The sequence below is a fragment of the Choloepus didactylus genome, chromosome X (genome assembly GCF_015220235.1).
Source record: "Choloepus didactylus isolate mChoDid1 chromosome X, mChoDid1.pri, whole genome shotgun sequence".
NCBI classification, from domain to species: domain Eukaryota; kingdom Metazoa; phylum Chordata; class Mammalia; order Pilosa; family Megalonychidae; genus Choloepus; species Choloepus didactylus.
In genome coordinates this window covers 144344439-144362617 of record NC_051334.1, presented here as the reverse complement: position 1 = coordinate 144362617, position 18179 = coordinate 144344439, and the positions used below count along the sequence as shown (strand labels likewise).

Sequence of the window (18179 nt, the reverse complement as noted above, 5' to 3'; positions counted from 1 at the left end):
TGTGTGTGTGTGTGTGAGAGAGAGAGAGAGAGAGAGAGAGAGAGAGAGAGACAGAGAGAGAACCAAAGTAAGTGAGTGTTGAGCCAACCCATATGACACAGGCTGCAGGAAGGACAGAGTGCAATTTCTGAAGCATTTACCTATTTATTGGATTCCTTTATAAAATAGAATTTGTAGGATATTTTTTGCTAATTTATAAAATAATACCTGCTACTGAATATATTTCAAAGATACAGAAAAATATAAAAAGAAATAAGTAAGGACATATACGAGTTACTCCTCCAGGAAAGTAGGTAAAAAGCCAGGAACTGCGTGGACTGGACACCACAGAGCAATCTGTCTTTGGGCATATTCATACAACACTCATGAAAACGTGGAACTGCTGAGATCAGCGAAATCTGTAAGTTTTTGCGGCCAGGGGACCCGCGCCCCTCCCTGCCAGGCTCAGTCCCGGGGGAGGAGGGGCTGTCAGCTCCGGGAAGGAGAAGGGAGAACTGCAGTGGCTGCTCTTATCGGAAACTCATTCTACTGATTCAAACTCCAACCATAGATAGACTGAGACCAGACACCAGAGACTCTGAGAGCAGCCAGCCCAGCAGAGAGGAGACAGGCATAGAAAAAAAAACAACACGAAAAACTCCAAAATAAAAGCAGAGGATTTTTGGAGTTCTGGTGAACACAGAAAGGGGAAGGGCGGAGATCAGGCCTTGAGGCGCATATGCAAATCCCGAAGCAAAGCTGATCTCTCTGCCCTGTGCACCTTTCCTTCATGGCCCTGGTTGCTTTGTCTATTAGCATTTCAATAACCCATTAGATCTCTGAGGAGGGCCGTTTTTTTTTTTTTTTTTTTTTTTTTTTTTAAATCCTTTTTGCTTTTTCTAAAACAATTACTCTAAGAAGCTCAATACAGAAAGCTTCAAAGAATTGAAATTTGGGCACGTCAAGTCAAGAGCAGAACTAAGAGAGCTCTGAGACAAAAGGCAATAATCCAGTGGCTGAGAAAATTCACTAAACAACACAACTTCCCAAGAAAAGGGGGATGTCCGCTCACAGCCACCATCCTGGTGGACAGGAAACACTCCTGCCCATCGCCAGCCCCATAGCCCAGAGCTGCCCCAGACAACCCAGTGTGACGGAAGTGCTTCAAATAACAGGCACACACCACAAAACTGGGCGTGGACATTAGCCTTCCCTGCAACCTCAGCTGAATGTCCCAGAGCTGGGAAGGGGGAGCAGTGTGAATTAACAGAGCCCCATTCAGCCATCATTTGAGCAGACTGGGAGCCTCCCAACACAGCCCAGCAGCCCAGAACTGCCCTGGCGGGACGGCACTCACCTGTGACATAGCACAGTCATCCCTCAACAGAGGACCCGGGGTGCACAGCCTGGTAGAGGGGACCACTTGCAAGTCTCAGGAGCCATACGCCAATACCAAAGACTTGTGGGTCAGTGGCAGAGACAAACTGTGGCAGGACTGAACTGAAGGATTAGACTATTGCAGCAGCTTTAAAACTCTAGGATCATCAGGGAGATTTGATTGTTAGGGCCACCCCCCCCTCCCCGACTGCCCAGAAACACGCCCCACATACAGGGCAGGCAACACCAACTACACACCCAAGCTTGGTACACCAATTGGGCCCCACAAGACTCACTCCCCCACTCACCAAAAAGGCTAAGCAGGGGAGATCTGGCTTGTGGAGAACAGGTGGCTCGTGGACGCCACCTGCTGGTTAGTTAGAGAAAGTGTACTCCACGAAGCTGTAGATCTGATAAATTAGAGATAAGGACTTCAACTGGTCTACAAACCCTAAAAGAACCCTATCAAGTTCAGCAAATGCCACGAGGCCAAAAACAACAGAAAATTATAAAGCATATGAAAAAACCAGACGATATGGATAACCCAAGCCCAAGCACCCAAATCAAAAGATCAGAAGAGACACAGCACCAAGAGCAGCTACTCAAAGAACTAAAGATGAACAATGAGACCATAGTACGGGATATGAAGGAAATCAAGAAGACCCTAGAAGAGCATAAAGAAGACATTGCAAGACTAAATAAAAAAATGGATGATCTTATGGAAATTAAAGAAACTGTTGACCAAATTAAAAAGATTCTGGACACTCATAGTACAAGACTAGAGGGAGTTGAACAACGAATCAGTGACCTGGAAGATGACAGAATGGAAAATGAAAGCATAAAAGAAAGAATGGGGAAAAAAATTGAAAAACTCAAAATGGACCTCAGGGATATGATAGATAATATGAAACGTCCAAATATAAGACTCATTGGTGTCCCAGAAGGGGAAGAAAAGGGTAAAGGTCTAGGAAGAGTATTCAAAGAAATTGTTGGGGAAAACTTCCCAAATATTCTAAACAACATAAATACACAAATCATAAATGCTCAGCGAACTCCAAATAGAATAAATCCAAAAAAACCCACTCCGAGACATATACTGATCACACTGTCAAACATAGAAGAGAAGGAGCAAGTTCTGAAAGCAGCAAGAGAAAAGCAATTCACCACATACAAAGGAAACAGCATAAGACTAAGTAGTGACTACTCAGCAGCCACCATGGAGGCAAGAAGGCAGTGGCACGATATATTTAAAATTCTGAGTGAGAGGAATTTCCAGCCAAGAATACTTTATCCAGCAAAGCTCTCCTTCAATTTGAGGGAGAGCTTAAATTTTTCACAGACAAAGAAATGCTGAGAGAATTTGCTAACAAGAGACCTGCCCTACTGGAGATACTAAAGGGAGCCCTACAGACAGAGAAACAAAGACAGGACAGAGAGACTTGGAGAAAGGTTCAGTACTAAAGAGATTCGGTATGGGTACAATAAAGGATATTAATAGAGAGAGGGAAAAATATGGCAAACATAAACCAAAGGATAAGATGGCCGATTCAAGAAATGCCTTCACAGTTTTAACGTTGAATGTAAATGGATTAAACTCCCCAATTAAAAGATATAGATTCGCAGAATGGATCAAAAAAAATGAACCATCAATATGTTGCATACAAGAGACTCATCTTAGACACAGGGACACAAAGAAACTGAAAGTGAAAGGATGGAAAAAAATACTTCATGCAAGCTACAGCCAAAAGAAAGCAGGTGTAGCAATATTAATCTCAGATAAAATAGACTTCAAATGCAGGGATGTTTTGAGAGACAAAGAAGGCCACTACATACTAATAAAAGGGGCAATTCAGCAAGAAGAAATAACAATCGTTAATGTCTATGCACCCAATCAAGGTGCCACAAAATACATGAGAGAAACATTGGCAAAACTAAAGGAAGCAATTGATGTTTCCACAATAATTGTGGGAGACTTCAACACATCACTCTCTCCTATAGATAGATCAACCAGACAGAAGACCAATAAGGAAATTGAAAACCTAAACAATCTGATAAATGAATTAGATTTAACAGACATCTACAGGACATTACATCCCAATTCACCAGGATACACATACTTTTCTAGTGCTCACGGAACTTTCTCCAGAATAGATCATATGCTGGGACATAAACAAGCCTCAATAATTTAAAAAGATTGAAATTATTCAAAGCACATTCTCTGACCACAATGGAATACAATTAGAAGTCAATAACCATCAGAGACTTAGAAAATTCACAAATACCTGGAGGTTAAACAACACACTCCTAAACAATCAGTGGGTTAAAGAAGAAATAGCAAGAGAAATTGCTAAATATATAGAGACGAATGAAAATGAGAACACAACATACCAAAACCTATGGGATGCAGCAAAAGCAGTGCTAAGGGGGAAATTTATAGCACTAAACGCATATATTAAAAAGGAAGAAAGAGCCAAAATCAAAGAACTAATGGATCAACTGAAGAAGCTAGAAAATCAACAGCAAACCAATCCTAAACCAACTACAAGAAAAGAAATAACAAGGATTAAAGCAGAAATAAATGACATAGAGAACAAAAAAACAATAGAAAGGATAAATATCACCAAAAGTTGGTTATTTGAGAAGATCAACAAGATTGACAAGCCCCTAGCTAGACTGACAAAATCAAAAAGAGAGAAAACCCATATAAACAAAATAATGAATGAAAAAGGTGACATAACTGCAGATCCTGAAGAAATTAAAAAAATTATAAGAGGATATTATGAACAACTGTATGGCAACAAACTGGATAATGTAGAAGAAATGGACAATTTCCTGGAAACATATGAACAACCTAGACTGACCAGAGAACAAATAGAAGACCTCAACCAACCCATCACAAGCAAAGAGATCCAATCAGTCATCAAAAATCTTCCCACAAATAAATGCCCAGGGCCAGATGGCTTCACAGGGGAATTCTACCAAACTTTCCAGAAAGAAGTGACACCAATCTTACTCAAACTCTTTCAAAACATTGAAAAAAATGGAGCACTACCTAACTCATTTTATGAAGCTAACATCAATCTAATACCAAAACCAGGCAAAGATGCTACAAAAAAGGAAAACTACCGGGCAATCTCCCTAATGAATATAGATGCAAAAATCCTCAACAAAATACTTGCAAATCGAATCCAAAGACACATTAAAAAAATCATACACCATGACCAAGTGGGGTTCATTCCAGGCATGCAAGGATGGTTCAACATAAGAAAAACAATCAACGTATTACAACACATTAAAAACTCGAAAGGGAAAAATCAATTGATCATCTCAATAGATGCTGAAAAAGCATTTGACAAAATCCAACATCCCTTTTTGATAAAAACACTTCAAAAGGTAGGAATTGATGGAAACTTCCTCAACATGATAAAGAGCATATATGAAAAACCCACAGCCAGCATAGTACTCAATGGTGAGAGACTGAAAGCCTTCCCTCTAAGATCAGGAACAAGACAAGGATGCCCGCTGTCACCACTGTTATTCAACATTGTGCTGGAAGTGCTAGCCAGGGCAATCCGGCAAGACAAAGAAATAAAAGGCATCCAAATTGGAAAAGAAGAAGTAAAACTGTCATTGTTTGCAGATGATATGATCTTATATCTAGAAAACCCTGAGAAATCGACGATACAGCTACTAGAGCTAATAAACAAATTTAGCAAAGTAGCGGGATACAAGATTAATGCACATAAGTCAGTAATGTTTCTATATGCTAGAAATGAACAAACTGAAGAGACACTCAAGAAAAAGATACCATTTTCAATAGCAACTAAAAAAATCAAGTACCTAGGAGTAAACTTAACCAAAGATGTAAAAGACCTATACAAAGAAAACTACATAACTCTACTAAAAGAAATAGAAGGGGACCTTAAAAGATGGAAAAATATTCCATGTTCATGGATAGGAAGGGTAAATGTCATTAAGATGTCAATTCTACCCAAACTCATCTACAGATTCAATGCAATCCCAATCAAAATTCCAACAACCTACTTTGCAGACTTGGAAAAGCTAGTTATCAAATTTATTTGGAAAGGGAAGATGCCTTGAATTGCTAAAGACACTCTAAAAAAGAAAAACCAAGTGGGAGGACTTACACTCCCTGACTTTGAAGCTTATTATAAAGCCACAGTTGCCAAAACAGCATGGTACTGGCACAAAGATAGACATATAGATCAATGGAATCGAATTGAGAATTCAGAGATAGACCCTCAGATCTATGGCCGACTGATCTTTGATAAGGCCCCCAAAGTCACCGAACTGAGCCATAATGGTCTTTTCAACAAATGGGGCTGGGAGAGTTGGATATCCATATCCAAAAGAATGAAAGAGGACCCCTACCTCACCCCCTACACAAAAATTAACTCAAAATGGACCAAAGATCTCAATAGAAAAGAAAGTACCATAAAACTCCTAGAAGATAATGTAGGAAAACATCTTCAAGACCTTGTATTAGGAGGCCACTTCCTAGACTTTACACCCAAAGCACAAGCAACAAAAGAGAAAATAGATAAATGGGAACTCCTCAAGCTTAGAAGTTTCTGCACCTCAAAGGAATTTCTCAAAAAGGTAAGGAGGCAGCCAACTCAATGGGAAAAAATTTTTGGAAACCATGTATCTGACAAAAGACTGATATCTTGCATATACAAAGAAATCCTACAACTCAATGACAATAGTACAGACAGCCCAATTATAAAATGGGCAAAAGATATGAAAAGACAGTTCTCTGAAGAGGAAATACAAATGGCCAAGAAACACATGAAAAAATGTTCAGCTTCACTAGCTATTAGAGAGATGCAAATTAAGACCACAATGAGATACCATCTAACACCGGTTAGAATGGCTGCCATTAAACAAACAGGAAACTACAAATGCTGGAGGGGATGTGGAGAAATTGGAACTCTTATTCATTGTTGGTGGGACTGTATAATGGTTCAGCCACTCTGGAAGTCAGTCTGGCAGTTCCTTAGAAAACTAGATATAGAGCTACCATTCGATCCAGCGATTGCACTTCTCGGTATATACCCGGAAGATCGGAAAGCAGTGACACGAACAGATATCTGCACGCCAATGTTCATAGCAGCATTATTCACAATTGCCAAGAGATGGAAACAACCCAAATGTCCTTCAACAGATGAGTGGATAAATAAAATGTGGTATATACACACGATGGAATACTACGCGGCAGTAAGAAGGAACGATCTGGTGAAACATATGACAACATGGATGAACCTTGAAGACATAATGCTGAGCGAAATAAGCCAGGCACAAAAAGAGAAATATTATATGCTACCACTAATGTGAACTTTGAAAAATGTAAAACAAATGGTTTATAATGTAGAATGTAGGGGAACTAGCAGTAGAGAGCAATTAAGGAAGGGGGAACAATAATCCAAGAAGAACAGATAAGCTATTTAACGTTCTGGGGATGCCCAGAAATGACTATGGTCTGTTAATTTCTGATGGATGTAGTAGGAACAAGTTCACAGAAATGTTGCTATATTATGTAACTTTCTTGGGGTAAAGTAGGAACATGTTGGAAGTTAAGCAGTTATCTTAGGTTAGTTGTCTTTTTCTTACTCCCTTGTTATGGTCTCTTTGAAATGTTCTTTTATTGTATGTTTGTTTTCTTTTTAACTTTTTTTTTTCATACAGTTGATTTAAAAAAGAAGGGAAAGTTAAAAAAAAAAAAAAGAAAAAAGACAAACAAGGAAAAAAAAAAAAAAGATGTAGTGCCCCCTTGAGGAGCCTGTGGAGAATGCAGGGGTATTCGCCTACCCCACCTCCATGGTTGCTAACATGACCACAGACATAGGGGACTGGTGGTTTGATGGGTTGAGCCCTCTACCATAAGTTTTACCCTTGGGAAGACGGTTGCTGCAAAGGAGAGGCTAGGCCTCCCTGTATTTGTGCCTAAGAGTCTCCTCCTGAATGCCTCTTTGTTGCTCAGATGTGGCCCTCTCTCTCTGGCTAAGCCAACTTGAAAGGTGAAATCACTGCCCTCCCCCCTACGTGGGATCAGACACCCAGGGAAGTGAATCTCCCTGGCAACGTGGAATATGACTCCCGGGGAGGAATGTAGACCCGGCATCGTGGGATGGAGAACATCTTCTTGACCAAAAGCGGGATGTGAAAGGAAATGAAATAAGCTTCAGTGGCAGAGAGATTCCAAAACGAGCCGAGAGATCACTCTGGTGGGCACTCTTACGCACACTTTAGACAACCTTTTTTAGGTGCTAAAGAATTGGGGTAGCTGGTGGTGGATACCTGAAACTATTAAACTACAACCCAGAACCCATGAATCTCGAAGACAGTTGTATAAAAATGTAGCTTATGAGGGGTGACAGTGGGATTGGGAATGCCATAAGGACCAAACTCCACTTTGTCTAGTTTATGGATGGATGTGTAGAAAAGTAGGGGAAGCAAACAAACAGACAAAGGTACCCAGTGTTCTTTTTTACTTCAATTGCTCTTTTTCACTCTAATTATTATTCTTGTTATTTTTGTGTGTGTGCTAATGAAGGTGTCAGGGATTGATTTAGGTGATGAATGTACAACTATGTAATGGTACTGTAAACAATCGAAAGTACAATTTGTTTTGTATGACTGCGTGGTATGTGAATATATCTCAATAAAATGATGATAAAAAAAAAAAGAAATAAGTAATCACTTGTAATTCTGTACTCAGAGATAATCACAGTGATATTTTTATGGGTTTTCCTCTAGTCATTTTTCTCTGCATATTTTTGCAATTTTAAACAAAGTTGTGATTAAACAATACATACAGTTCTGAGTCTACTTTTTCACTCAATATTATGTATTTTTCCATGTCCTTAAATATTTGAAAACACGGTTTTATTGGCTATATAATGTATGCTCTCATGTAGTTGATCATTCCCCTAATTTTAGGACTTTCAATTTTTCCATTTTTTTTCCTTATCATAAATAATGTTGCCATGGACATCCTTGCATATAAATCTTAGTCTGGATTTCTCTTTCCTTAGCACAGAAATGGAATTACAGGGACTCAGGGTGTAAACATTTTTAAAGGCTCTGTGGAGCAGTTTGAACTGGTATCAAATTTGTTGATTACCAGAAACTACTGAATACAGGAATCCTCTCCAATCTAAACCTGAACCAAGCAGTTAGACATACATAGCCCCGCCCATAACAATGCTACATCTAATTAAGTGTTTAAATGAATGGTTTTTGACAGGAATAAAGGGAAAGAATGTACTGATCTCTGTAATTAATTAGAGGAAGGAAACAGGCAGTTACAGCTTAACTGAATAATCTACAACCCCAACTAACCCCCTTCTCTGGCAAGTAAACCAGGGCATCCAGAGTGAGACCCAGCAAGTGATTCCCCAATTCAGTTCCTGTGGGCTCAAGGCCATTCATTCTCATTCCCTGCTTTTTTCTCCTGATTAAAACATAATATATATGGTGCATATTTTTGTATGGATGTCATCCTTCAATAAAATATGTCCTTTATAAATATGTTAATTGTATTTATTCATTAACCGGTATCACTCTAACCTCAAGATTTTGTGATTATTAGCCTCTGCTAAATTTATTCTAAAATTCCCAAAAGCATTATCTAGCCTTTTTGCATATCAGGATTTCTTTAGTGTATTAATTGTTGTATGCATTATTGTTCTCTATTGCTTTTTATGCCTTCAAATTAGCAAAATGTGACATTATGTGAAAAACAAAAAAGACTTTGATCTTAAAATAAAACTACCTCCTTTCTGTAGTAGGAAATAAATTTATTCTTCAGAAATTTCATATCAAGAATTTAGTGCAAGTATGTATACTCATTATTTGATGTATTTGTTTTGTTTCCAAAAAATATACTGTGAAATCTGAGTCATTTCTTTATATTCATTTTCATATAACTTTCCTGATGCTCCCAATCACACATTAGTGATTAGAAATGAGATGTAATTTACATTTCCTGCCCATAAGAGCTAAATAGGTATAATATAAATTGGAGGGAATTTTTGCCCTAATGTATATCATACAAGAATGAACTAATGTTGGGTTTGATTCATTGCAGATGGACTTTTGTGTGGCATTTTTGAAAGCTAATGAATGCAACTTACATTGCTTAATAAAAATATTTATTATTTTATTATTAAAATGTTCACTTTTTAAAAAAGGAGTATTTAACTTTTGAAACAAACAAAGTAAAAGTATGCATGGAGAAAAACCTGGAAAAATGCACTCCAAACTGTAAATTGTTGTTATTCTGGAGAGTAGAATTGAGGGTGAGGAAGGTAACTTGCTGCATTGTGCACTGCTGCAGTTTGGGGAATTTTTATAGTCATATTTTATTTCTGTAAGCAGAAAAAGCAATACATTAAAGGTGCCATATATTCAACAAGTATTTATTAAATGCCTATTATATACCAGGCACAACTTCATGGTCATTATAGAAATTTTGAAAGCTAAATATAAAGACGACTTTGGGTATGTGAAATAGAGAACAGTCATGCCTACAATAATAAAGACAACTGAGCTGTTGGAGGTTTCTAAGGTGCATGTGGACTGTGAAACAGACTCTGCCTGCTGGGACTGCCCTCAGCCTTCAGCTCCTAGATCTATTGTTCCCACTGGATGCCTTGTGCCCACCTGAACTGCAATCTGGCTTCTTGATTGGCCTTTCCTGTTGCTGCTTGTAACTAGATGTCTTAAGTGCTAAAATGTCTTCTTTCCAAAGTAAACCCAAGAGGGTGTGGGAAGTCAGATACTTTCATGGAACATAGTTTGCTGTAAATATTTTGGAGGGCAATTTGGTGACATGTATTCAGAGCCTTAAAATATTTGGACTTGATGATAAAAATCAGAATAGTCGTTACCTCTAGAGTGGTTTTTGACTGAGGAGGGGATTTAACACCATGGGATGTTGGAAATGTTCGATATCTTGATCTGGGTGTGGTTATAAGGGTTTATATGTAAAAATTCATCAAAATGAATTAAGATGTGCACTTTACTGTAGGTATGTTAATAACACTTTAAAATTTAAAATATATGTATTTGGACCTTTTGAACCAATAATTCCACTATAGTATTGAATCCTATGGTAATAAAGATGCAAAGATTTCATTCATTGTGTTATTTATAATGTTGAAAAATGAGAAAACTCTAAAATATTAAAAAACACAGGGAAACAGTAAATAAATAAGTGATGCTCCAACATTGAAAATTATGCTCACAAAAGAGTTCTTATTGGTATTGGAAAACACTTATTATATAGTGTTTGATAACTAAAGCAGATCACAAAATAGGAAGAAAACAATAACAAAGTAAGGACAGTGCCAGTGTTGTTCCCTGGTGCTGCAGAGATTTCCCTGTTACCCAAAGAAAGTGACCAGCTAGGAAAAACACCACCCTCAACAATGGTTCTCTCAATCAAGATTCAGTCATTTGTGGTATAAGCATTGGGTACTAGGTTTTGACCTAAAGAAGTTTCGTGTGCACAACTCCAACCTCAATTAGGCATGTTTGGACTCTTTGAGCTGCTCCATTATTCTGAAACTCTTCTCTACCCTTGGGCAGCTTAAGTCTAAGGGCTGAGAGGTGGGTAGTGATAACCAGGATGAAGAGAGAATGACTGGGATGTGCATGTGTGTGTACATTTGTGAATACTTGTGTGGCCACCATTTTAAATATGCATGTATACATGTACATATATGTATATGTGTAGACATGATCCCTCTACCTCACACACCCAAATTTGAAATCAGGAAGGCATTATGGTAATTTAACTAGTCAAACCAAACATCAAAATAAGGAGATGATTGAGCACTATGGCTATTCCCAGGGTGAATGTGTTAGAGACAGCACACCATCTGGTATTTTTCTAGTGCTCTGAAGGCTTCTGGGGAAGGCTTTCAACACTGGTTTGAAGAAGATAGAGAGAAGGAGACTGCAATTACATTGGCAAATGTTTCCTAATGCTATAAATTTGCAACCTAGAACAATATTGCATGCTTGATTAAGCTTGCGATGAAAAGGATTTATTTTATGCCATTTTAATAATTTCTTTTTGATCAGAAGGTAACCAAGCAGTTTTATCATAGCCTTCACTTGCATGAAAGACTAATTACTTCATCCAGGTGGCTTGCTACTGGTAAATTTTATTATCAGCTTATTTATGTTTAAAATCCACATGTGTTTTGACATGAAAATCAAAATGGAGCTCATGAAAAATTGCCTCTTTCTTTTGGATTGCCCAGCTCATTCTGATTTAAAATAAATTTCCTTTTGGAGCAAAAGGGGGCTATGTGCTGGACTTGGTTCAAATATAGGGTTATTTTCCTAGTTCTCTCTCTGAGCTGCTGCAGCTGCTGCTATTGTTACTCCTACTGATCTCAAAGTCATTTTTAACTTGACTGAGAACCTGCTGCGCTCTGAGTCTCATAAGGCACTCTGAGACATGGTATAAAGGAAATATACAGTATGCAGTTCCTTTAAATCACCAGCTCCTCTAGTATTTTTTTTAAATAGGGTTCAATTACATGCAGGATTTAGGAATACAGATGTTGCATAAAGCAAGGCTCATTCCCAATGGGGCACATCACTGGTTTGTGGCTTTGATTATACAGGTCAAATTACCTGTGTCCTCTGTGTCAGTTGATGGGTTGTGTGTTTCTCTTTAAGGTGAAAAGGCCTCATTCTCTCCATCGAAAACAGCATGGAAGTTTCTATTTGGCTTTTCTAGGTATCTAGCTGTATGGTTGCATTAGGGGAGCCAGCATCTCTAAAGAAAGTGTTAAGCAGTCTTTTCTAGCCTGTATAAAACCATTTTTCTTCTAGGCTACTTTCACAGAAACAAAATTAGTTAATTGTGAGGCACTCCTGAGAAATTGTTGCTGAATGCAGGAGTTCTTCAGATTAAATGTATGAGATATTTAGAGTGAGAGGAAAAAGAGATAGGCAAACATAACCCAAAGAGGAACATTGCAAGAGTGCATATATGGGAATTCACCCTGCTTTGGGGAGCTGACAAATAAGCCAAGCATGCTTCGGACACACACCTCTACCACAGTGGGCATCTTGTCTTTATCTAGGATGTATGTCACAGATTCCCCAAATCACAGCTATAGTGTAGGGCTGCTAATAATACCTGACACAGCATTCAGTCTGGCCCCTGGGATGCCCAAGTTCTTTACAAAAGGCTTATATTTTGGCCTTCAAAAGGAAGCATCTTTTCTTCCTTTGGAAGAAGGGCAAAGGAAAAGGGCCTCAGTTCCATTTCCTGGATAAAGAAACAGAGCCTCAGAGCAGATTAGCACATCAGATCTGGAAGGAACCAGAAACTCTCCTTCATCCCACAGACTCTCAGGAGAGTTTTACATGTGACTTGCTTTGGTGTTTTATTTTGTTTTGTTTCGGGGGGGGGCAGGGTGGGCAGGACGGCCGTGGAGAAAGAGTTGCAGCAGTCATCAGGGCAAGCTGTTTGGAAGGAGCTCTGGCAAGCAGAACCTGAGAGCTCCTCATTGGGACAGAATGGACACCTCCAAACAGATAAATTCCCTAGAATTCCAGGCCCACAGGGCAGTTTCCAGAAGGAGTTGGAGCACACACCTATCCCCTTCCTCATCTTCCACCTCTCCTGGCCACCAAGCAGTAGTCCTGGAGAACTCCAAGGAGGCCTCTTCCTGTTCTGCAGCTGTTCTAAGGATATCAGAACCACTCTTCCAGGCCAACAACATGATGCTTCTAGCCCAATATCCTTGAAGCTTCTGGGAGGTATGGAAGGATGGACAGGGGAAGGACTTGGCTGTCTTTCAAGATCAGGGGCATTCCCACCTCATTCCCAGTTTCCCTTAGCAATCCACAGAGTGACTTTATCTTCACTCTTTACAAAGCCACTTGTGTTTTCACCCTGTTGCACCTCTTGGGGCTAATGAATTCCTTAGGTTTACAAATTCCATTTAGAGTAATATTCCTTTTCAGCTACCATGGACGGGAAGAGCACTGACAGGGAGTCCAACAGATATAGGTTCAAATCCCACCTCTGTGACTTACTAGCTGACTGACCACAGGAAATTTCCATCCCTTCTGAGTTTCAGTTTCCTCATCAGATTATTGAGACCACCTCTTCCTATCTCACATAGCTGCTATGATGAGATAATGGGATCCTGGATATAATAGCACGTTGAGAAATACAAATTGGGATGCTGATGCAGAGTCATATTTGCTTTAGATGCATCTGCATCTCCTTCTAGCTCTTAGGAAGTGGTTGGTTCTGGAATTCTCAGATAGGTTGAATAAGTCTGTGTTCCCTCTCCATCTTTGCATAATTTTATACACTCTGGTCACATCCTTTCCCAGCCTTAATCTTTCCAGACTAGAGTCTACCCTTGTTTAATCCGTCTTCATACAGCAGCCCCCTCCACCACCAGCCCCCACCCAATCCCTTGATTACAGAGTGGTCCCTCTCTGGATCATCTCCAGCTCCATTATGTCATTCTGGAAGCACCAAGACCAGACCTGCACAAATGTGTGCGTGTATTGTGTGTATGTGAGTTCCCCAGCTCTGAACCTCTGACTCTGTCCCCCTCCCCAATCATAAATCCTAGAACAGGATTCTTACCCAAGACCCTCTCTCCCAACCGCGGAGAAGGTCGGTTGCCCCAGGCTGAAGCCTCCCGCTTTCTCTGGGCAGCCCTGGCCCCAAGGGGCTAGAACAGCTCCCTGTCTGGCTTGGGAGGCTGGGAGGTGAATAACTAGGATGGGGGGGGGGGCGGCTAGGGGGAACGAGGCGGGGGTGTTGCGCAAGCGCACGACGCTGCACGGACGGCCAATGCTGCTTCCTCCAAAAGCAGAGAGAGGCAGATGAAGAGGGAGGGAGAATGGAGAAGAGGGGAAGGGAGGGAGAGGCGGCACTTGGGCTGCAGCTCGCTACCAGAGGCAGTCTCGCTCAACTCTCGGAGGGACGGAGGGAGGTAGCCACGGAGTAGGATGCTCTGCGGGGTGCCCTGAACCCGGGGGCGCGTGAAGCAGCTTCACGGGCTGGGGCAACCGGACAGCTTTCACCATGCACCAGTCCCTGACTCAGCAGCGGTCCAGCGATATGTGCCTGCCCGATTCCATGGGTAAGTCTGGCCGCCCTTCCTTGGGGTGGTGGCAGCAAGGGTTGAGTGCGCTGCCTTCTGGTCTGCGAGCGTTCTGGAGACCCAGGGAGCGGGAAGCGGGGCTACAGAGGTCCGTGCACCCCAGCAGCTGGGTCGTGGACCAGAGCCCCAGGGGAGCAGCTCGGCGGGGGCGGTGCGCTGAGATCTGAGTGCCCAGCTTGCGTCGGAGTATCTCTGCCCTGGAGTGCGGGTGTGTGCGTGTTTGTGTGCGTGTCTCTAGACTTGCAGCCAGCAGTAAATCCCAGCTGCCTGGGGATCAAAACACTTCCCTGCAACCTGCGCCTTCACTTTCCGGCCAACGCTCCCTCTTTACAAAGTCCTCATCGCTTCTAAGAGCTCACGACTAACGATAATTAGAAGAAGCAGGGTCATCACCCCCGCCCCCGACTTTCTCGAAGCTGCCCTGAAATTCAGAGCTGCAATGGTGGTGGCGGGGTGCGGTCGGGTTTACTGCTTCTAGGGGGAGTGGCGGCCGGTAGCCGAGCCCTCAGCTCTCGGGGCTGCTTAAAGGGTACCGGCGGCGGGGGCTCTTTCCCGGAGGCGAGGGCGAGGCGGAGGACGTTGGCCAGAGTCCTCGGCGAGAGGCGTGCAAGGAGGGCGGCGATAAGGACAAAAACACTCTTCATCCAGTAGGGGTATGCGCCAAAGAGATTTATTCAGGGGTGATTACAGGTTATATAGGCTGGTAAGAGGGGCAGGGCTGGAAAGGAGGTGAAGTAGCCTAAAATGGCAATATTGAAGGGAGAGGGGCTAGGATTGGTTCTGAGAGGATTCAGGAGCCGTTGCAGCGGGCGGGGGTTGTTCTGGCCACGGTGCATGCGCACTGGCGGTGGCAGGAGTGGCCTTGGCACCAGGGAGTGAGTGGGTAAGATAAGGTAGTGGGGAAAGGGCAGTTGGGAGAAAGGCGGTTTCCTCCGGCAAGCCTCCCCTGCCAGTGGCATTTTGGGTGAGGAAAAGGGAGCTGCCTTGACCTCGCTCCTCAGGCTCGGGGGGGCTGCAGAGGGCACTCACGCCCGTACCTACTACCCTCCCCAGGGGGTGATCAGGTCCCCTGGCCCAGGCCTGGTAAGTCGAGGCACAAGCTCAGTCCCCGCAATTCCCCTTTCTTTTCTAATTAGAGGAAGAGGCTTTACCGGAGAGGTCCGCTAAGGGTGAGGGAAGGGGAAGGTCAGGGAAGGGAAAAAGGGGTTGACGGTGGCTCAGCGAGGCTGGAGCTCAGTGTTGGTGTGGTGCCCGGGCGCTTGACAATGGCTCCGCTGCAGCAGGCTGGGAGAAGGTGAGGGGTTTAAAGTTCAGGGGTTTAAAGTTCATGGGTTTAAAGTTCAGGGGTTTAAAGTTCATGGGTTTAAAGTTCAGGGGTTCAAAGTTCAGGGGTTCAGAGAAGCTGGAACTCGAGGCGAGAGCGATGTTCAGGTGATTGAGAAGGGCCTTGCGGTCGGCGGGTTGACCGGTGGCGTTGAGGTCGCGGAGGGTTGGTTGTCATCTTGGAGTGGGGGGCGTCAGAGGTGGCGAGTCGCTGATACTGGATTTGCACGAACGAGGAAAAAATGGCATCTGTTTGTTTTCTTACAAGCTGGACAATTTTGCGTATGATGCAGGGTCCTAAGATGAGAGCTAGAATAATTATTAATAGGGGGCCAAGAAAAGGAAGGATGTATGGGAGGATGGGAGTGAAAAAACTGGACCAATAACTGGTGGCTTCACGATCTCTTTTACGCTTTTCTAAGTCCCTCTCGGACCCTTTTCAGGCTGTCCTCGACGAGACCTGTGGAATTGGCATAAACACAGCACTCTTCTCCTAGGGCGGCGCAGAGGCCTCCTTCTTTGAGGAGGAGAAGGTCAAGACCTTGGTGGTTTTGGAGCACTACCTCAGAGAGGGAATTGACAGAATTTTTTAGATGGTAAATAGCGTTTTGTAGGTGGCGAATGTCCTCGTCAACAGCTGCCCTGAGGTGAGTTAGGGCGGAGCCTTGACTGGCTAGTGCAGCGATTCCGGTGCCAGCGCCGGCAAGACCTAGGAGGGAGGCAATTGTGAGGACGGTGATGGGCTCTCGCTTTTGCAGAAGGGCAGGAGCTGCAGTTCTTTCCAGACGGAGGAAGAAGTCTTCTTCGCTATGATATAAGACCCTAGGGATAAGGACAATTAGGAGGCAAGTTTCTTTATATTCGCTGATGATATTCGTGCTGAGACAGGGGGTAAGTCCTGTAGAGGAGCAGAGCCATTGGGAGGAGTTATGAGGAATGAGAAATTTTGCCGAGCTGCTGGGAGATGAGTAGCTGGCACAGGCAGTGAGGTCGGGAGAGTTACTGGAGCGAGGACGGACGCACTTTCCTGTATAGGAGACTGAATGAAAGGTCAGGGGGACGGCAGAGGTATTCCAACTGCATTCCGAGGGGCTGTCTTCTGTGCTTTCTGAAAAGGAGAGGTTGGAGGCAACGGGCTCGTACAGTGAGGAAGAGGTGGAGAGGCAGAGCCAGCAGGAGGAGGTAAAATTGGGGTTGGAGGAGTTCACTGAGGCAAAGGCGGCTTGGATGAGGCTGAGGAGGGGAGAGGAATAACGAGAAGGGGGCAGAGGAAGCTGGGGTGGTGGAGTCTGAGATGTAGTTGAAGTACGTTTAGTTGGAACTAAGGTGCGGCTGGAGAGCTGTGGAAAAAGGGGGTTAATGACTTGGTTGGGACCTAGGCCAGAGGGTGTTTTTAAAGCAGTATTTTGGCATGGTTGGCTTACAGCCTCCTTTTTTATTAGAATAAGTGATCCTCGGTCGGCTCCTTTCTCATAGATTCTGAAGCCCCAAGTTTGACCGAGTAACCAGGAGGGATCAGTGGGGAGTTGCACTGTAAGATTAAGATGTGTGCAGGATCCCTTACTTTCTTGGCCGAGCCAGTTAACAATAGGGAGTTTGCACTCTGTAGGGGCCCACTTTAGGGTAAGGTAATGATCAGGAACAGGAGGCTTCCAATTAGTGGCTAATGTTTCACACCCCCAGTATGCACAGTAGTACTCGTTGGGGGAATTACAGCACGATTTTCCAGGATTTGAGGATGGGCACATGTAATATTGGGCTTGGGGATTACTTACCTTCCTGGCGCAGGTTTCTTCGACTCTGGAGACAAAGGTGGCGAAAGGCTTACTCGGCTCCTGGAAGAGCTTGGTAAATTTATTAGGCCGACAGGCAGAGCAATTGGCAAACGCGCGTAAGGCGATGCCTCTGAGGACAGTCCAGAAGGCAGCAGGGGCATTAACATAAGCAGACGCATTTAGAAACGCTCCAGTGCCCAAATAGGCTTCGGGGGGATGATAGACTCCAAGGGCTGCGTCTTGCTCACTTTGCTGAGCTGCTTCTGCCTGGAAGTGAGCACGCCAGTCAACAAACTGACCGGGGTTAAAAATTGAACGGGCAAGCGAGGCCCAGTCTTGGGGGATGCAATAGTTCATGGCGAGATCCTGCAGTATTTGGGAGGCATATGGGCTACCTAACCCGTCCTCCTTGACGGCCTTGCGAAGCTGCTTGATAGTATCTAAGTCAATGGGATACCAGTCATGCGGCCTCTGTGGGGTGGGGGCAAGGTTAAGAGGAAAACAGCGAAAAGCACGAGAGAAAGGAGGACACGCTTGCAGAGGACTT

The 18179-nt window shown here is 43.0% G+C and overlaps 1 protein-coding gene across 1 annotated transcript in view; it reads left to right on the top strand.

Annotated features, from left to right (window-relative positions):
* The first annotated feature begins 14292 nt into the window (after positions 1-14292).
* Positions 14293-18179, top strand: part of TMEM255A (transmembrane protein 255A) — a 59482-nt gene continuing 55595 nt past the window's right edge. The window contains exon 1 of the mRNA XM_037820889.1: positions 14293-14513. Within this exon, the coding sequence (XP_037676817.1) occupies positions 14456-14513 (58 nt within the window). The 5' untranslated portion in view covers positions 14293-14455. The remainder of the gene's footprint in view (positions 14514-18179) is intronic.